This window comes from Mchenga conophoros, linkage group LG6 (genome assembly GCF_057382185.1).
Source record: "Mchenga conophoros isolate Kocher_MC1m ecotype Shallow Benthic linkage group LG6, M_conophoros_male_GT1.1, whole genome shotgun sequence".
In the NCBI taxonomy this organism is placed as follows: Eukaryota; Metazoa; Chordata; class Actinopteri; order Cichliformes; family Cichlidae; genus Mchenga; species Mchenga conophoros.
This window is the reverse complement of record NC_140531.1, coordinates 35,739,258-35,760,228: the sequence shown is the minus strand read 5'-3', so window position 1 is coordinate 35,760,228 and position 20,971 is coordinate 35,739,258. Positions and strand designations below refer to the sequence as shown.

The following is a 20,971-nucleotide window of genomic DNA, read 5'->3' as shown; positions in this document are numbered from 1 at the left end:
TCAGCATCTTATGCCAAAAATGCTTTCTGTTGAACATGCCTCAGCTGTTAGTGGAGGCTTTAGGTGTGACTGCATGCTTGCCTTGCCTTTCAAATGCGAAATAATACATTCCTAGGTAAGAAGAATTATTTAAGGGCTTGGCATTTTACCACCAAACTCTCATCAGTCAAAATGAATTCATGGCAATTTGCACTGTTTAACAAAAAAAGGGCACGTTTTTTGGTTTTTTTTTACATTTCTGCAGCAGAGGTGCTTATTTCTATCCATGGCTGAGGGGGGGGAAAAGAAGGCAGTGAATTTTTGTGAGAAACGATTAAAATGGGATATAATTACATATCACAGAGAGTACAGCCAAACAAGGAGGAGGCCATTCCAACACACACACACATACTCACACATACACACACGTACACACACGTACGTACATGCGCAGGGCATCATCCACCCACAAACACAAAGAACAATCAGCCCTCGGTGATAAATACCAGAGTCTCTTCCTTGCAAGTTTCACACTGCTCTAAATGAGTATTCTGGTTGGACAAGTGCAGCTCTGAACAAGGATTACTGAGAAGCAGTAAGTGACTGTCGTTTTCTTTGCTTTGTGTAGATGTGATCGTATTTAATATCAGACTGATGAAGATTTTTCTTGGAGATTCTGTGGCCGACGCATTTTCTGCATCTTGCAGGTGTTTCAATATGTTAATTTTGTACCTTATTAGAGAAATATTGAATGGTCAAAATGAAAGTAATATGTCACTCAGTGTTCATGTTTTTGTTTATTGTCTTATGTGCCCATTAAAAGCCTTTTTAATAGAAGATAGGCAGCTTTTAAAAAATCAGTATGATTCCAAAAATGTAAGCAGTGTCATTTTAACAAAGCAAACACTGGCGCATTTCATGTATACACTCAGTATTGGGTCAGTTTTATTTTATTAAACTTAAATTAATTCAAGATAAATGCCCCATATCTTAATGCTTTCTTATAGTTCTTTCTGTTTTTTTATGCTATAGAAGAACAGATAGATGTATTTCATTAAGAAGTGAATTAATCAAATTAAAATGTTTTATGTCATAGTGCAGTGCTGTTTTCTGTTGAATATGATTTTATTCAGCTACCGTTATTCCAGTTTTTAGCACTGGTCTGTTTAATAGATTTTAAAATGGCTGGATATCAGAGGTATCAAGCAGTACTACAGTGTTAGCCGCTCTAGAATAAACTTTAAATGACTGTAAATGTGTGGTGGTTGTTTTCACGCTCTCCTCCATGACACAGATGAGGCATCAGGTGTGGGAGAGGTCTGACGAGGTGTGCGTGGGCCTGTAGCGTGACCGGCACAGAGCCAAAACATGAGGACCATCCTGCCTGTGTGTGGAGGCAGTGATGCCGGGGAACCCCGCAGCCTCCGCAGCAGGGTTGGCAGGATGAAGAGGCTGCTTTGGCTGAGGCAGAGTCAGTGCATGGGCGTTCACATGAACACGGAGCCTGGAGTGTGGCTAAGGAGTTTCCAGTTTTTGGACACCGATGGACAGTGTGAGGTGAGTTTGGAGTTTTGTAGCAATGTTGAGAAAAGGCTGGTGTCACGCTCAGCTTTATGCAATAGTGGGGTGCTATTCTTGGTGCACTGTCAACAACTGTGTTTTACATTTTCATCTAAATAGTTCAGGTGAACCTCCTGAAAGTCAATAGTGAAACTAACCCAAAACATCAGTAACCCCAGTTCAAAAATGCCGTTTATTTTCTGAATAGAAAACACAAGGTATGATTTCTATATAATATGACTCACTAGAACATTACATGAAATATAATCTATAATATTATTACATTTTGAGATTTATATGCCTTTATTCAACTTTTATTTGACTGAGATTTGGATTGTAAGCAATAGTAAACAAAACCAGTACACAACATAAATAAATGAATTACCTATAACATTTGTTAGATTCTGCAATCACAAAGTTGCACTGAGCTGTAAAAGCACTTACAGTCCATTATTGCTAAAGAGTCCTGTGTAGTGGCAAGGCCCTGCCAGCCCTGCCAGTTTATGTAATAACCCACAGCTGATAAAAACAATGATCTGCAAGACTTTTCATTAATGATTAACTGTTAAGATAGTTCACACCATTTAGCAAAATATGTTTTAGAAAAGCACCGTTCACTCTCAGGAGACTTAAGTTTCTCCATATTCTTTGTTTTGTGTAACCAGCAAAATATATTCAATTTCTAGAGAAGAAAGGAAGTTATTTATGCAAAGACTGATCCATCAGTTTCAAACTGGAATTAATTATTTTTCATTAAAGGTTCATTTTTCTTTGAATCATTGTGAAACATTAATAGAAGTTGCCTGTTACAGGTTCCTATATCTCAGGTTAATGTTGCCAACAACCAAACCTAATATTCTTTCTAACTATCATGGATGACTGGGATAAAACTGGAAAACAAGAACTTACTGATATCTAAGAAAGAAGTCAAATATAATAGTTTTAAACTGATTACTTAAAAATCCTGTGTCCTGTGTGTGTGCGTGTGTGTGTGTGTTCATGGGTGGGGTGAGTTCAGCTATTGTCCCGTTGTTTTTACAGTCATGACGTCATCACTAACAATAGCCTTTTAGTAAAACTAAGGAAGAACTACAGTGCATTAGACTCTCCAGAAAATATATCACATTTCAGACCAAAGAAAAAGCCTTTTGATCATGCGTGTTTTTCAAAGCAGTCATCGTTAACTGTTTGTAGGCTGGGTTTTACTTGTTGCCTGCCTGCCATCACATCACCATTTATTGTGTCTAATTAGAAGTAATTGAGGTCTCCCCTTCCTCTGTTTCTCCACATTTTTGTTTAGCCTCTTTCGAAATAGAGGGTGGCTTTGTGAGAGTGAATGAGAGTGAAACTCATTAGGCAAACAAAAAGCTCATTCTTCCTTTTGGGCTTAATGATCAATGACAGAAGCCTGACTGAAGATGCTCCATCCGCTCAGCTTGTGTTTTGCTCATTTGTCAGTTTGTCTCCAAATTCATATGAAAGAATTTCTTTGGTTTTAATACGTAGATGCCTATCGCTGTTTTGTACCTTTTCTTTTTAAATCGCACACATATTTTTAGAACTACGACCTGTCTTTGTGGTATGTCACCGCGCCTTTAACACGACATTAAGCTCTTGGGGAAAAACTGTCCTGACTGGATTCTTTTATGGTGTGACTGCATTGTTTCTAGTTTTTTCACACTGGCCTAGAATTAGCTTTGCATTTGCAAGATCAATCTTCCCTTAACCTTTTCCAAAAACAAAAAAATAATATTTCCTCAAAGAAGATGAAGCAAGTGGAAAGCACTTGGGCCTGTTTAAAAGGAGCGTTTATGTCTATTTACAGCTCTGTATCTACTGGAGTCTATATGATTCACAGTTCAAAACAATCCCTGTTTATCTCGAATTGGATGCCTTTATTGTCAAGAAAACAAAAAAATAAGAAAAGGAAAATAAAAATATATACACATTCTTATATATGAATACATATGCATACACACCTACATATATGTAGGTGGCCAACAAGAAGTCATCATTTGGTGGGAGGCTTCCATTAAATAATTACTGCAGCGATTAACATTCTTCGGGTGGGAACTGGTTAGTTAACCCTGACTGATGCAGTGACTAACTTTTTAAACATTTTTTAAAAAATATTTTAAAACCACAATTTCAGAAGCTGCCTCCTGTTGTCGTGGAAGAGATGATCGTCTGTTTCAGAAGTGTCCGATTTTAAGCCTGCATCAATCAGAAAACCAAACAGACCATAAAATAAACTGTAGAGCTCATAGCAAACTAAATGGATTGGGGGTAAACAGCTGTTTAGCTTTAAGAAAACCGCTTATCAGTGAGGCTGTTTGGCAAGGAAAGACTTTCACTTTGCTAGGGACTGGACTCTGGAGCAACAGAAAGGTCAAACGGTCAGATGACTCCACATTTATCCTGTTCCAGTGTGACTGGCCCATTAGGATAAGAACTGAGCTGAATGAGGTTTTCCCCCTTATGAATAGCATCTGCTGTACAAGCCTGTGGGGGCAGTATTATGATGTGTTTGCTTCGGTTAGTCAGGTCTTTAATATTAAATCAACCCTGCCTGAATATAGTGTCTTTGGGACATGCTGGAGAAGACTTTAGACAGTGGTCTGACTCCTGCATCATCAGTACAAGATCTTGGCAAAACACTTAATGCACGTCTAGAAAATAATAAATGTTGTGGCATTTTGTAATGCTTTTCAAAACACTGAAATCTAAAAGGTCCCCAATTAAATAGAGTGTGAGGTTTTGGCCAGACATAAACACAAATCTACCTGTACACACAGATATATTCATGTATAAACAACAGAAAGTAAAATCCCCAGAGTAAATTGTAGTAGTAGTATTTCAGTAAAACAGTATAGGATGAGGAGAAGTTCTTTCACATGATTAGGAAGTGTTAAATGCTGTTTCTTAGTCTCGCCCTGATTGGATGGTCCTCTACTGCGTCTCAGTTTTATTTGCTCTACAATTAAGGCCACCCAGACTTTGAGACAGAGGTTCACAAACTTCTTCTGACATGCCCCCAAAACTGTTAACTTCCCACATAGCACAATTTTTTATCCATCATTAAATGATGATAAAAAGTTTCCTCCTTTTCATTAGGCTGTTCCCTTTAGGGGCTGTCGCAATAGATCATGTGCGTCCATCTCAAAATATTTCTTGTTACCGTGCATCAGAATCCAATATATGTCAAGACATACTGAAAAAGATGATAGTTAAGGAAATTAAGGTTTCATCAAGTCCATCTTTTACTATTTATACCATGGCCAGCAGATGTCACAGTAGTTGCCGATTATCATTGTTTTATGAGTTTTATGTGATATAAATTTGAACATTTCTAAATACTTACTTATACTTATTAGTTATTTAAAAACATATAGCTATGACTCACTATTACCACACATATTGTAAGCCGTCACATTGCATTATGTGTCTGGTACTAACACTCAAATGGCACTGTGGAGTCAAGCTTCCCATTCTAGGAAGGGTGCTGGACCATAACAACATCATGGTGGCTTCAGTGAGGGAGGTGAGGCTAAATTTATGACCAGCAAACATGCCAAACCCATGACAAAATGTGATATCTCTGACACTAGAAGTCACAGACTTCACCTGTAATGGCTGTGCTGGGTTCGTCTAAACTCTTTTAAAGAGTCAAACTCACATCAGTGATAGAATATGAAATCGTTACAGAGGTTTCATGCAAAAACAAGTTGGTTTTTAAGACCATTCTTACTCCACTTTATTTCTCATGAAAATATAAATAAAATAATATTTTTATCCGACATGTGTGCTTTGGAGACTTGGAAACTCAGACAGCAAACTCTATATGGTTGGAGAAATAAATATAGAACAATTTAATACCATTCGGGTAATTATGTCTTTGTGACTCTCCGTGGTTTATTTTACTTGAGTGGCTTTCAGTTTGAGGATCCGGCTTTTAAAAAGTAGCCAGACAGACGGATAGATGGGGTCCTTACTTCCTGATGTCACACGTAAACAGCAGTGATCATATTACTCTGCTGATGCTGCTGTGATAACAGCGCTGGAAACCTTTACAGTATTGCCAGTATCAGTAACAAATTTCCAGTCACAACCTCAGGCTTAACATATGCACGATAGCGTCTGATGCTATTTATTTGGCTAATCTTATTGGTTGTTTGTGTTGAGCCGGCCCACACCTGTTTATTAGCTCCGCCCACCGAAATAACTTCTATTCGTTTTACCCGACCAGGCGTCATTCTAGTTAAGCGACAGTTTGGAAAGTTGTGCTCGCGTATCTTTGTATTTATTTATTATTTTTTTAAAGAGACATTTTCGCTATATTATTTATGAAGGATGAAAGTGTCAGGTTTACTTCAGACTCAAGCCAAGTGTCGAAGACCGTGATTGAATCCTTAAAAATCCACTGCCACGAGAGTTTACACACAGAAGGACTTATTTACCCCAAGAGCAGGATAAAGATGGGAAAATGGCACTTATCCATGGTAGGTCAAATGAACGATCTTCTTTCTGGCATGCATTAGTTATAAGTTAACACATGAATCTGACTGCAGCTTTTTCATTCTTGGTTGTTTTCATTTGTTGTCAGCTTCATGTGAACTTAATCGTGATTCTATGGTGTGCAGGGAAAATATAAAAGTTTCATTCACTGTTGAGTATGCGCTGGTGTCACAATGCTTTGCACACTGGTTTCTGTCATGTGGTGTCAAGTATTTTAAAGAGTGCTCTGCTCCTATTGTCATGCATGCACAAAATAACGCTTGTTTACCAGCAGGATCAGCGAGCCTCATTTCAGGTCTGTGAGTATTAGAAGATGAGGTGACACCCAGATCTCGTGGCAAGTTTGAGATTGTTTGCCTGTGGGGTTTGGAACCCAGTTACTGTCTAATGTCTGTGGCTTTGTAAAACACCATCTATTTGGAGTTATAGTTATTAGTTTGAAGGGCTGCTGGATCAGTTTAAGCTAGATCAAATAAGTATTGTTGTCTTTTCTGCATTTATAATTATTTGTGCTTTAAGAGTTGCTCTGCAGTTTCACTGCCTGATCTCACATGTCTTCCATAGCTTATATAATTAATAATTCAGCTGATCAGTGGTCTGTTTAAATTCCTTTTAAAGTAAGAGTGGTAAATTTTTATGCTCTTAAAAATCATCATTGTTGTTTGACTGTCAAAGATGTTATAATGTTGTTGTTTGTCATTAATATGACTAAATTACAAAATTCCAATCTAGAGACATCTGGAGTTTTCTCAGATCTGATGTTAAAATAAGTTTTAAGTTAATCTTTCCATTACAAAATGTCATAATTTTGTGTCACACGTAAAAATAAACCAATGGCCCGTTTTTTTCCCCTATTACATCTGACTATTTCTCTAAAGTTTTGGAGGAGGAAATATGAGGTTGTATCTAACTAAGACTTTCAAATTCCTCATCAAATTGTAGTCAACTGTGTCAGGTGCAATGAATCATCCCCATGTTTTTTGGCATAAACAAATACGTCAGTAAAACAAAATTTTCTGTCATTGGTCACTAGGTGTGTGTGTATGTGCGTATGTCATCAGTGAGTTTAACGAAGCAGAGTTCGATCTTTTTAAATAAAATCATGGAATTTGTTAAGTTAATTTTGAAACAATCATCTGTGTATTCCAAGGCTTTAAACAAATTTAGATCACATTTTTTTATTCTCTCTTATACACTGAATGAATTCTGGGGGCTCTGCAGAATCACAAAGACCAGAGCAGAACACAGGAAGAAATTTCATGTGCTAGGTCCAGATTTGTCAGATCATTACCTGAATTTTCTCCTGCAGGACCCGGTTCAGGAGTGGGGCGAAGAGGAGGAGGACGGGGCAGTGTTTGGGATCACGCTACGCAGGGAGCCTGTGCCGACCTCGACCATGGGAGAGCTTCCAATGAGCTTCGTCCAGTACCACACGGTGAAGGTGCGCAGGCTGAAGGCAGCTACCCTGGAGCGTCTGGTTACCCATCTACTGGACCCTGAGAAAAGGGAGTCCGACTTCATCCAAGTGTTCCTCTCCACCTACAGGGCCTTCACCTCCACCAGCACCCTCATTGAGCTGCTGTTTCAGAGGTGAGATTTTATAGACTTGTGTTAACAGAAAGCATGAGGGTGCTGTCAGCTGGTGTGTAAGCCCGTATATGAGATAATTTTGCTGCTTGATTTAACATGTATAAATGTACACAGCTGGAGTCAGATGAAGGCCTTAATTTTTTGTGAAATGGACCATTTGAAAGACGAAATCAGTTAAGCCCTAATCATCGCTCCTTATCAGAAGCCACAGATAAGAAGGCTTTAATAATTGCCTTCTAACTTATTGACATTTATTTATTATTCCACTTTGTGCTGCTTTTAAAAAGGTCATCACTGCTTACAAATGAAAGTGGAGCGCATGCGTAATAACCAGGTTTACAACATGCCCAGTGCACAAATCAATTTCCAAAGGACAGAGCAGTTTAACAGCCTGTTTACATCGCCTCAGCAGGTTTCTATGACAGGTATTATCGTCATGAACTAAACAAAGCAGTCTCGAGCTTTATTCCATTGTGAAACGATCATGGCTACACCCTCCACACCCAGCAACTATTTACAGTTAACTTATTGATTTTGCCTCAGGAAATACCTTCAGGAATCTTTTGCAAAGTACATATTTCGGAGTTGTGTATACACCAATGTGTTAGGATGATAATAGAAATTATTCTATTCTCCTCCTAATTTCTATTAGGAGGAGAATAGGATGTTCTAAAGTTATAAAACAAACACAGCTCAAAGAAACTTTTATGTCTCTTTTCTTTCTAACTCAACTTTGCTAATTACATCATGTATGGATCTGTGACCACTAGTGTGGAGTTCATATATTATTTGTCAAACAGTCGCCCTCATGACTGCAGTGCTGGTGGCAAAAGATTTCCTGGGAAATTTCTTAGAAGCGATCACCATCAGAACAAACTCTGAATTGTGTTTTCCGTCTTTTGCCTTACAGGATTTTGTACAGGATGTGGCCTTTTGCTGCTGTTGTAAAACTTCTTAAAGAACTATATTTTAACTGCATAAGTTGGGTTGAATTAATTTACCCAGCTTACACAGTCTTTGACTTGCTCCTGTGCCGTGACCACTAAGGTTCTTAAAGTTCTGTTTTGTTCCCTGCTTTCATGCAATAAAGGCACAGGATCCTGTTATAAAACTTCCTGCACATGCGACAACGTGGCACCATTCTCCAGTTTTACTGCACGCATATCATTATTAAACACCATGGGGGGCATTTATCTGTTTACACTCTGTAACAAGGACACGGTGTGTCTGCAGGGAGTTGGAGTGTTGCAGGACATTTCCACAGGATGAACAGTTGTTAAGCTGCAACCCTGGGACTTTCCTTGTTTACAGGGTTTATTCTGTCATCATTCGCTCACTATGTTGTCCTTTTCTGTGGTGATAATACATAATCCTGTCTCCCTTGCCGATTACAGAAATGACTCGGTCACAAACCTGGATAACTCAGTGAACGCGAACAGGTGAGTACAAAAAACAGTTACAAGTTTGTTTGTTTTTTAGTTAATCTGTTGTAAATTATGCATGTGTTCCTCAGATATCATCAAGTCTCATGTAAACGAACCTTGTGGAGTAAAATTAACAATCAATCAGTAATCGTCATCTCCCATGAATCTCCTTTAGTACCTTGGTCCCAGTGATCCGGCTTTGGTTAGAGGAATACAGCGAAGACTTCAATGAGCCCCCTCAGTACCAGGCTCTCCGGACTTTGTGTGTCCACATGCAACATCGGCTCTGCTTCAGATGTTTGGTTCATCATGCAGAGGGCCTGCTCAAGAGGTTCCAGGAACAAGGTAAAAAAAACAAAAAACAGATACATAATGTGTGAATCAGTTTTTATCAGAAGAATTTAGTATAACCTGATGTTCAAGACTTTATATCAACAATAAATCATTTAATTTACAGGTCCAGATTAAGCTAATTACTTCTAATAATCTAATCTTGGCTATTTATCTAAAAGAAGGAAGCTACCTGTGAGATACTTGTTTCAATGACCTCATTGGTCTGTTGATTTTTACAAGGTCATTTTTGCAGCATCTGAAACAGTTCTCCTTATTTACAAATACCGCCGTGGGTTCACGAGTGTTTTCCTTCACGTGTGCATTGAGCTGCACGTTTTAATGTCATTTATGATTTGGCGTATTTGACAGATTGCGGCCAGCCTGCGTCAGAGCACAGCAGTGAATCACTGCAGCAGGTAGATGAAGCCGAGATGTCCACTAAGAATGAAGACAAATACAACTTTATGGACTTGCCCGTGAGGGAAGTGGCTGAGCAGCTGACCAGACTGGACGCTGTAGGTTTCGTTTTTATAAAAAATTGAAGTTCTGTGTTTCTCGGGTGATTGTGGGAGGGTTTTTTTTTTTCTCATTAATTTTTTCCTGTCTTATGACAATTTTTTCCCCCAGGACCTGTTTGTCAAAGTGGAGCCCTTCCACTGCCTGGGCTGCGTCTGGTCCCAACGTGACAAAAAAGAAAACCGAAACCTGGCACCAACGGTCCGCGCCACCATCTCCCAGTTTAACGCTGTCACCAACAGTGTCATCACCTCACTCCTCTGCACATCCCCGCACCTCCCTTCCACTTCCTCCCCTGGCTTGTCACCTTCTTTGTCCTCTAACTTCCTGTACCCCTCCTCTGCTCCGAGCTCACCTTGCATCTTGCGCACCAGCCCCTGTCACAGAGCACGCGTCATCGAGCGGTGGATCGCTGTTGCACAGGTTTGCATCACAAAATATTTAGAGATTAACAAAAAGTTTCCATCCAAAAACAAAATGAGGACACAAGAAAGACACTAACAATCTTATTGTATCTGTGCAGGAGTGCAGAGAGCTGAAGAACTTCTCTTCTTTAAGGGCCATCCTTTCAGCCCTGCAATCCAACGCTGTGTATCGCCTCAAAAAGACATGGGCTGCTGTCAGCAGGTCAGCAAATATTTCATTTATATTACAGGGTTGTTTCACTCAAAAGAAGAATATACTACTGCAGGAAAAAGAAACGATCTTTATGTAATAAATATTTTGGGTTTTCAGGGAAAGCATGGCCACCTTTGACCACCTTTGTGAGACTTTTCCTGATGAGAACTGTGTGCTGACCAACAGGGAGATCCTGGTGGAGGTAACTACATGTATTTTCTACACATACACATGTGGGAGAACGTGGACCGAAGATGAGAGAAGAAAGCTGTTATTAGTACCAAGTGTTCTTGAAATAGGCAGAACTGTACTGCCTTCGGGGTATCTGTATCTTTAGCTCAGTCCTCAGAGAATCAAGGAATACAATAATGAATGCACTGCAGGAAGACATTACCAGGATTCTTCCTGGAATGTACAACAAGAGCCTTGTTTGACTTCTCATAAAACCTGCTTTACTTGTATATGTGCCTCTTGGGTCTGTAATTACAGCTGGATGATGATAAATGTAAACTGTGGTAAATTAAAACCTGACAAACAAACATGGACAGAGAAACACCTTTTAAAAACTAGCCTAGAGAGTGTACTGCTACTTAAAATTCTAGCCACGAATACCAATACAGTCACATGAATTCTCACACAGCTCCGTGATCACATTTTCAAACTAAAATGTTTCAAAGGAGGTCCTTAATCATTTCATAGAGAAGCTTCATAGAGAAGTCCTGTCAAGTGGCCTGTTATTGTTCATTAATTACTTTCTCCTTTTTGATGGTTGAGTCACATATTCTTCTGAATTTAATTCACAAGTCTAAAGGTGTGTCCAGTTCACTTACCACTTTGCTTTTTGTTCTGAGAGCCTTTCCCTGTGGAAAGAAACTGATACGAGTGTGTATTCAATGATACTGCTTTTATCAGTGACAAAGAGAAGCCCATTGTTCTTAGCTGACACTAATAAAACTGCAAATAAAAGTTACTCCCTGGGCATTTGTCCTACTCAGTGGTTATTAATATGTTGAGTGCACATGTCTAACACTCGTTTGCAAGTTTTAAACACATTTGTTCTTCAGAAGTACCCTCCCACAGCACCCTGTTAGGAGGCCCTCAACCCTGACAGGAAGAATTATATAACATGCCTACTTTGTTTTCATCTCACATTACAAACCTGAATTTCCATTTTCCTGTAGGATGGGACTCACCCACACAGCAGTGGCATGTCGGCTGATAAATCACCCCGGCTCTGCTCGGAGTCCAGGCAGATGGTAAGAGGATACTCATCATCATTTCTGGTTCCTCAATTTTAGATTTCACCTAAAAAAAAAAAGTGAATCTGTCAACTAAGCAGGCTGGTAAAACTAAAAGAAAGAGGTCATTTTTTCCCCCCATCATCAATTTAGCTTCCTTAAATATCACTTGTTCTCAATTTTAGTTGCCTGCTCAGTTTCTAGATATGTTGCTAAGTTCCACTTCTTGTTTAATAGAAATATATTTAATGGAAATTTTAAATGCACTGACAGCTCACACAAATGTTTGCATGTATGGAAAGATGCATACACCCAAGAGGTGTGTGTAGCATTTCCCACGTCCATTTGTTTACTCAGTCTGGGTGTGGCTGTGTGTAAAATGTTTTATACCCCCATAGTCATGATGTCTATATACTGAGATGCTCTTCTCTCTGCTGTTTTGTTTCTGTGCCTGCTTACGTATTAAATATCATTTTCCCTGGTTTCCTTCTGCTCTGCTCACCACCGTCTTAAAATCTCACTAGTTTTTTTTTCTGCTCATTTTGCGGGGATGTTCTCAGTCTTAAATAATGGATTTGGCTTTTTTGTGCTTAGAACTACAGCAGTGGTGTGGTACCATACCTGGGCACTTACCTGACAGTCCTCACCATGCTGGACACAGCGTTGAACGACACAGTGGACGTGAGTTCTTTATTTGTTTGCCTTTATGGCACTTCAGTGGATCTATTATCCAATATAACTCAGGTTGTTTATTTTTCCCTCTTTTGTTCACAGGGTGGCCTCATAAACTTTGAGAAACGCAGACGGGTAGGTGTCGCCTCCTAGTGGTGTCTTGCATAAATTACTGACAGATTTCTATATGCCGCCTTGTTCTTTCTGTTCTATATTTTAACCTCTGCTGTATTTTATTGTTTCCTTTATAGGAATTTGAGATTCTTTCTCAGATTAGGCAGCTTCAAGCTTCTTGTTCCCACTACCGTTTTCCAGTCAACCCTCGTATCGCCGCCTGGCTGCAGACGCACACGCTGCTCACAGACCAGGAGAGGTGAGAATCACATAAAACCCCTTCATATACATTATGAAGTAGGTTTTGGTGAAGTCCATCATGCCTTATTTTATTTGTTTTTGTCTGTTGTAGCTATGAACTGTCTCGTGGACTGGAGCCTCCAGCTGACCTCTGCCCCAGCTCTCCCAACACATGGAGCAGTTATCTGCTCACAAGGAAGCTCGCCGCGTAAGTTTAAAGTCTGTCGGTTTATTTTTAGGTGCTTTAGAGGTTACAATTTTAGTTAATTGAACATTATTTAGTTAAGGTGGGTGTTCATTTCTGACTCCATAACTTTAGAATGTCATCCTTATTTATCTTACACACGACCAGTCAGTCGCTTTAATGCCTCTCTCTGTAAAACAGCTTTCTTCCGATTGGCTGTTCCTCTTAAATAGAAGGTTTTTTAAAAAAGCAGGTGGAGGAGGCTTCATGGGAGCCAAGAGCAGAACAAGAGATCTGAGCATGTAGATCAGTCTGCAGTCTGAGATTTTGGCTCACAGAGATCACTTGTATATACTTTGGCCTCATGATTTGAAGTGTTGGTCATGTTTAACATGAGTATCTACTTTTGCTACACTATAAATATGACACAAAATTAGGAAAATCATAATAGCCACTCTTTAAATTCTGTTTATAGCTTTTTGAGTCAGTTGAATGAAAGCTGTAAGTGTTAAAGTGCTCAGAAGTGCTCAACTCAAATTGCATTTGCAGGTTGAGAACATCTGTCGACACTCCTGTCAGGAAGACCCACGCTGACCAGATCAGTGTGTCGTCTTCTGGCTCGAGCGGTTCAGACATGGAGGACCTGTCTGTGCCTCAGCTCTCCCCCCTCAGACTGAAACTAAAGGTATGAAACCTCCACACTCCTGTATATAGTCAGACAGTATAACGGTTACCGGGGACAAATGTTGTATTCATATTCTTTCCTCGTCTCTCTCCCCTCAGTCGTTCTCGGGCTCCCTTCACAACGTCACAGAAGGCACCTCCTCCGGGTCCTCCTCCCCATCCCTGTCTAGATCCTCCTGCAGCTCCTCACATCCAGACCTCACATCCCCCTCCCTGGTGCTAAACCCAGACCCATCGTCCTCATCATCATCCAGCTGCTCTCCTCGGGCGCTGCCTGTTTACAACAAACAGGTTTCTGACTCGTGTATCATCAGAGTCAGTGTGGAGTGTGTCAGCAATGGAAACGTCTATAAGAGCATAGTGGTACGTCTGGTGATCTGGTATATCTGCTCTTTAAAGGTCAGCCAGAATGTTTTTGGCAAACTTTGTTCTAAAATAAGAAATTAGAAGAGTAGTGTCGGGATTACATGATGAACTTTCTTGTCCCCCTTTGTGTTGACGGAAAAAGTTAGGTGTGTTTTTAGCTTCCTTTTAAGGTGACAGTTCAGCGCAACGTTCAAATTTCAAATGCATCAATGCGGATGTGAAGTGTTGACTCTGTTATTTCCTCTCCAGCTGACCAGTCAGGAGCACACACCTCAGGTGATTCAGAGAGCTCTTGAAAAGCACAACATGGAGGACTTCAGTTGCAGTGACTTCGGCCTCTACCAGGTGCTCAAAAATGGAAAAGGTGAATATCTCTGCTTCACACTTCAATTCAAACAGTCTAAACATTTGAGTGCTGGTGTAACCTGCTCAGAACAGAATGAACCTTTATCAGTGAGGACTTTCAAACTGTGTGTCTCCTCTGCTTTTAGCTGTTTGCAAAAACACAAGAGTATGTTCTAAAAAGTAAATAAATCATGAAATGTGACCTTAAACTGTGCACTGCATTAACTAGATAAACGATATACCAATATTTAATCTCTGAAAGCAGGAAACATTTTCACTTGTGCAATGATATGTTTCACCATCAGTCTGCAGCTTTCCATAAATTAAAATGCAAATCAGCCTCAGCACAAGATGACATATATATATTCTAACTCCTGCTCTTGTAATATTTTAATAGCTTTTAATTTCTTAAATAGACTTGAAGGGCAGACATTATTGGAAATTTGTTTCTGCATTAGTCTTGCAAATGGAGAAAACTAAATGGTACTTTACTTCTCTTCTTGCCACAGAGCTCCAGATACCTGACAAAGCCAACGTGTTTTATGCAATGTGCCCCACTGCCAACTATGACTTTGTCCTGCGCCAGCGCTGGAGGAGCCACGGGAGAAATTTTGGCTCTTCAACCAGCCCTGGAGCTCTGCCCAGGTGCCGCCGTGGAAGGTGAAAAGTATTTGGTCTGAATGAAAGGATCGAAGGACACTTTTTTTAGAGCGAGAGTGGAGCTGTTTATCTGCACCAACCACTTCAAGACACATCTGTGGCTGTTTGCATCTACTTATCAAGATGAGATTGTTACTATGTAGCAGCAGACGAGAGCAGAGATTCCCAGACTTCGACTGAAACATAACCCGGAGAAGTTCTCATCGAAGCTTAATATTCATCAGGAGCAGCACTGGAACAAAAGCGATCCTGTGCTCCTTGAAAAAGTTTGAAGGAAATGTTCAGATATACATAAGACTGAATGCAGAGAATAACCTGAGTAACAAAAAGTGCAATCTCACCAAGGATTGGTGCCACGAAGAACTCTTCAGCTTTCACCGCAGGAGATGACACATATCAGGATCAGCTGGTCTTACAAAGCAGTCCTGTGTCATGACCCAAAATTAACTTGCTGTGCGGCTTCTGTCTGTGACCAGTTTAGCACACATGACACTTTTCTCTCAGCCTGTTTGGCTGCGTGAGCAACAGGGGCTGCTGTCTTTCACAAACCCGGCAGAACAAATGGAAGAACAGTGAGTCAGGATGATTAAATATGAGATGTTCGCTCTCAGATGATGAGCACAGATTCCCAAACAGATCGAGGTTGAATTTTACTCATGCTGAGTGCATTGGATGGAGTGAAGCTCTGTTTAGACCAACACCTACTGACCCTGATGTGGACGTGTCTGCAACAAGTATTCATTTGTTTTGTAGTAAATGATTTCAATATTTTAATGTAACTTAATGAAATCTTGTCATTTAAAATTATTTATAGTGTTTCAGTATTCAGCTTTTAGAGCTACGGTGATGTAGTAAAAACGTGTCTGTATGTTTTTTCATGTTTTCTAGTCTTTGATGAAGTGCTGTAGAAATCATGTTAACATTTAGTTCTCATAAGCTCAACTCAGTTTTGTATCTGTTTGATCGAAGAAAGCTATTTCTCTTTTCTTTTTCTATGTTTCTTTTTTAATTTGCTACGGTGAAATGAAGGACTCTTTTTAAGTAAGATAATATGCACATTATGTATGTTTATATAGTCTGTGGCCTTGCCTGGATTGTGGCATTTGTTTTAAGTTTTAATGCTTACATGGGACATCACACAGATCATTTTCCCCTAACCAAACTGTTATTCAGGTGCCGCTTATGGTCACTAATGTCTGTAATCTGGGGTAATTATAGACCACCAGGCCTACTATAATAAGTCAGTTTGCATGCATCACTGTGCATGAAATTAATCTGAAAAATGGTTCTCGTATGTGAAAATAAGGATGAACTAGCATGTGAATTAAATTAGCAGGTTAGAGCTACTCTGTGAGGCTAATCCTCCTGAAAACTACCAGCCAGATGTTTTTATGCATCTAAGATGAAAATTTAAGTCAAGTTCAAAAGTGTTCAGTCACTGAACGACATAAAATATTTTTTGTTTTGTTTTTTAGCTTTTGCACACTGGTGGGTTGTTTTTTGCAGGATTTTGCATCACCCATTCATTTTAAAGCTTCTATGATCTGGTTTAAAAAAAAATCAAGTGAAAAGTTGGTAGCAAAAGGAGTGGCAGCTGCATTAAATGAAGGAAATGAATTAGCAGGTTTTCATCTTTGTTTGTTTTTTTGCACATCAGAAGTTCGGTATGAACATTTTTTAAACACTTTATTTCAGCAGATTCTTTATTTAAGTTTCATCTAAGCATTTGCTCATAATAACTGATGTTAAATGTTTAGTAATAAAATGATTTTTGTCATAGTGACACTGTAATCAGTTGTTTTAATTTATTCCATTTTTAATGGTGTGACTTCCTTGAACACAGAAGAAATGATACACTCGTCCATCCATCCATCCATCCTCATCCGCTTTGTCCGGGGCCGGGTCGCGGGGGCAGCAGCCTAAGCAAAGAGGCCCAGACCTCCCTCTCCCCAGCCACCTCCTCCAGCTTATCCGGGGGAATACCAAGGCGTTCCCAGGCCAGCCGAGAGATATAATCTCTCCAGCGTGTCCTGGGTCTGCCCCGGGGCCTCCTCCCGGTGGGACATGCCTGGAACACCTCACCCAGGAGGCGCCCAGGGGGCATCCTTGTCAGATGCCCGAACCACCTCAGCTGGCTCCTTTCGATGTGGAGCAGCAGCTGCTCTACTCTGAGCCCCTCCCGGATGGCCGAACTTCTCACCCTATCTCTAAGGGAGAGGCCAGCCACCCTTCGGAGGAAGCTCATTTCTGCCGCTTGTATCCGCGATCTCGTTCTTTCGGTCACTACCCACAGCTCGTGGCCATAGGTGAGGGTAGGGACGTAGATCGACCGGTAAATTGAGAGCTTCGCTTTTACACTCAGCTCCCTCTTCACCACGATGGACCGGTGCAGCGTCCGCATTACTGCAGCTGCAGCCCCAATCCGTCTGTCGATCTCCGGCTCCCTTCTCCCATCACTCGCGAACAAGACCCCGAGATACTTGAACTCCTCCACTTGGGGCAGGAACTCATCCCCGACCCGGAGTGGGAACTCCACCCTTTTCCAGCTGAGAACCATGGCCTCAGATTTGGAGGTGCTGATCCTCATTCCCGCTGCTTCACACTCGGCTGCGAACCGTTCCAGTGCGAGCTGGAGGCCATCACCCGATGAAGCCAACAGAACCACATCATCTGCAAAAATCAGAGATGAGATTCTGAGGCCACCAAAGTGAAAGCCCTCCGCCACTTGGCTGCGCCTAGAAATCCTGTCCATAAAAATTATGAACAGAACCGGAGACAAAGGGCAGCCCTGGCGGAGCCCATCACCCACCGGGAACGAGTCCGACTTATTGCCGGCAATGCGAACCAAGCTCTTGCAACGGTTGTATAGGGATCGAATGGCCCGTAGCAATGGGCCAGACACCCCACATTCCCACAACACCTCCCACAGGACACCCCGAGGGACACGGTCGAATGCCTTCTCCAAGTCCACAAAACACATGTAGACTGGTTGGGCAAACTCCCATGCACCCTCAAGTATCCTGGAGAGGATAAAGAGCTGGTCCAGTGTTCCGCGACCAGGACGAAAACCGCATTGTTCCTCCTGTATCCGAGGTTCGACTAACGGACGAACTCTCCTTTCCAGCACCCTGGCATAGACTTTGGTGAGGGACCAAACAAAGAGCGATTCATAAGACCCTTATGAAAAGGAAACCGAGGGAACAGTTTACCCTGCCCGGGATAGGGTTACCGGGGCCTCGCCCTGGAGCCAGGCCCGGGGAGGGTGCCCGAGGGCAAGCGTCTGGTGGCCGGGCCTTAGTCCATGGGGCCCGGCCGGGCACAGCCTGAAGAGGAGACATGGGCCCATCCTCCCGCAGGCCCACCACCCGCAGGAGGCGCCATAGGGGTCGGGTGCATTGTGTGCCGGGTGGCGGCCAGGAGCGGAGGCCCTGGCGGACTGACCCCTGGCTGCCAAGACTGGCAATAGGGACATGATACACTCGTATCAGACTTTATTCACGGCAGAGAGAATTTGGTCCATATTGAAATGACGACGTCACGCAGTTACTGTAGATTTCCCGTTTCACCGCTTTTCACAGGTGTTATATTGGATTGAGATCTGGTGACTGTGGAGGCCATGAACTAATAGTCATCTTCAAGAAATCAGTTGGAGATGATCAGTTGGAGCTTCATGATGTGGCACATTATCCAGCTCACAGGAGCCACGTGTGGATAGGCACACTGTGATCAAAAAGAGATAGATATCGTCAGCAGTAATACTCAGCTAGGCTGTGGCATTTAAACGATGTGCAACTGAACAAAGAGGCGAGAAGTGTGCCAAGAAAATATTGTCCACACCATTAAACCACCACCACTGGCCAAAACCAATGGCAAAAGGTAGGAAAGAGCCATGTTTTCAAGTTGTTCACAGCACATTCTGGCCTTCCATCGGGCTGTTGCAGCAAAAATCAAGACTCAAAGACATCAAGACTTAAATCACCCTTTTCTGCAATTATGATGCTCAGTTTGAACTTCAGCACATCATCTTGAGCTTGTCTACATGCCTAAACGATACTGCCATGGGATTGATTAATTACATATTTGCATTAACAAGCGTTTGAGCAGGTGTACATAAAGTGACTGTGAAGTGTATATATGCTAGAAGCCTACAACACAAGGAAAACATTAGAGTGGCCCTTTAAATGCATGTCCCCTCGTGGGTTTTTTTAACCAGATAGGCTGTTAAAAATGTAACTACCTTAAAATGTGTTTAAACTGGGGGAAAGTTACTGTTTTTGAGACAAAGGAAGTCGGTTAGCGCTCTAGAAGACAGGCTTGTTTTTTACAGTGTAACCCTGCTGGATAAATGATGTGTTGTAGGCGGCCACTAGGTGGCGATAGTCACAAAGACTGCTTTTGAGGCGTTGCTTGGCGCCTTTCAAAAGCAAACAACTGGTTCACCCTTTAGTTAAACACTTCTTGGCCATGGCCTACATTTGATGCAATATCAAACGTGTTCGCTTAAAGTGTTTCATAGGAAACTGAGTTGAAATGAGAATAAAAATAAAAATAAAATAAAAAAGTCCAAAAACCACAACCAAAGAGCAGCAGGAACACATGAGGAAAGTCTAGTCAAGCAGGTCATTCTTCTGCTTCTGCACCCTTTACTCTGATGAGGCAGTGTGGGAGGTCAGAGTTCACACTGACAGATGTGTGGGAGGTTGTGACCTGTCTGGCCAGTTCTGCTGCCTGTGACTACAGCTCTGATGTTGGATTTCCATATTTTAAACTGTCAGTAGCATCAAGCTCAGAGTTACTGAGGTGTTTGTGAATCAAATATATTCCCCTCCTCTGATTATCAAGCTTAACAATACTTTAGATTAAATTTTTTCCTCCCTTACACTCTTTCTTTTATCTATGAAAAAAACAGTATAAATTGTATCAACATGTTAAAAGACTGCCTTTTCTTTTTATATATGCAGCAGCAGAATAATAAGATGAACTGAAATAATCAGTGGCATGGCCCTTGAGGGCAGAGCCGTTTTCTCTTCCCACTTGTGGTTTTTGGTTTCTTGTTGTCCTCCGCTGCCCCTGACGCCTCAGACTGATTGATTGTTTATGACGTCCGTTTTTTACAGGTCACTTCAGGCCATTTTCCTCATCTGAACTTACTCTGCAGATATTGTGGAATCAGCTGACAGGGTGACTAATAGTAAAGTGGCTTCATGTGAGTGGATATTATTTCATGTCAGTTCAGATTAGTCCTGCTGGGTCACAATACAGAACAAATATGGTTGCTTGAATGAAAAGCATTCAGCATTCAACTCTAAATTGTGCCTAATGCTGTAAATTTGTTATTTTAAGAACGAAATGTTTTACCTGGACGTTTTTTGGTGTGTATCTAGCAGAATGCATGTTAGAAGTTGTCATCTACAAAAATAAATAAATAAATTAAATTAAATTAGTCATTAATTAGCAGCTTTGTTTGTTGGGTTTTTAAAGACACTTACTGGTTGGTTACATATTTTAAAACATTATGAAAATATGAATAGATTTTTTTATTAAAATGGCACAAATGATTTTTTATGCATTATATGTTTAAAAAGTTATTTAAATCCCCATACGATGCTGCTGACTCTAGCAAAACTAATCTGGTTTAATGAGCCTTTGGCTTAAGTTAATGAATTGGGTAATTTATTAAGTTAGGTAATAACTACAATACACAAAGTGTGACAGAGACATGCATGTAAGGCAATTGTTCAGGTTGGGGTCTCACATAACTGAAAAGCTATTATTCATTTAAATCCTCTATAACCTAAAGTGTTTTCTTTAATGGCTTTTTCGAACTAAGCCACAGAAAATATCTACATGTATAACCTCACTGTTTTCTGTAGTAAATCCCAGGTCTTCATATTCAACTTTTAGATTTTCTTCAGCTAAATAATATAAATTAA

At 40.8% G+C, this 20,971-nt stretch overlaps 1 protein-coding gene across 2 annotated transcripts; it reads left to right on the top strand.

Annotated features, from left to right (window-relative positions):
* The first annotated feature begins 463 nt into the window (after positions 1-463).
* Positions 464-16,821, top strand: rgl3a (ral guanine nucleotide dissociation stimulator-like 3a). Of its 2 annotated transcripts, XM_085277790.1 has the most exons (18): positions 464-574; positions 1,274-1,536; positions 7,364-7,644; positions 9,039-9,083; positions 9,244-9,413; positions 9,771-9,916; positions 10,029-10,340; positions 10,441-10,544; positions 10,653-10,737; positions 11,717-11,791; positions 12,368-12,454; positions 12,548-12,580; positions 12,697-12,818; positions 12,912-13,007; positions 13,533-13,668; positions 13,767-14,030; positions 14,283-14,397; positions 14,888-16,821. In XM_085277790.1, the coding sequence occupies exons 2-18, from the start codon at positions 1,348-1,350 to the stop codon at positions 15,040-15,042; spliced, it is 2,415 nt and encodes an 804-aa protein (XP_085133916.1). In that variant the 5' UTR covers positions 464-574; positions 1,274-1,347; the 3' UTR covers positions 15,043-16,821. The 2 variants fall into 2 exon arrangements, with proteins under 2 accessions (XP_085133916.1, XP_085133917.1); XM_085277791.1 differs by lacking the exons at positions 464-574; positions 1,274-1,536 and adding an exon at positions 5,746-6,038.
* Positions 16,822-20,971: the final 4,150 nt, after the last annotated feature.

Bases quoted from the DNA above. Each gene is read 5' to 3' on its own strand.
- rgl3a (XM_085277790.1), top strand. From the start codon at position 1,348: ATGAGGACCATCCTGCCTGTGTGTGGAGGCAGTGATGCCGGGGAACCC. The intron at 9,917-10,028 runs GTAGGTTTCGTT...TTTTTCCCCCAG, and splicing joins AGCTGACCAGACTGGACGCT to GACCTGTTTGTCAAAGTGGA. The intron at 10,545-10,652 runs GTCAGCAAATAT...TTGGGTTTTCAG, and splicing joins ACATGGGCTGCTGTCAGCAG to GGAAAGCATGGCCACCTTTG.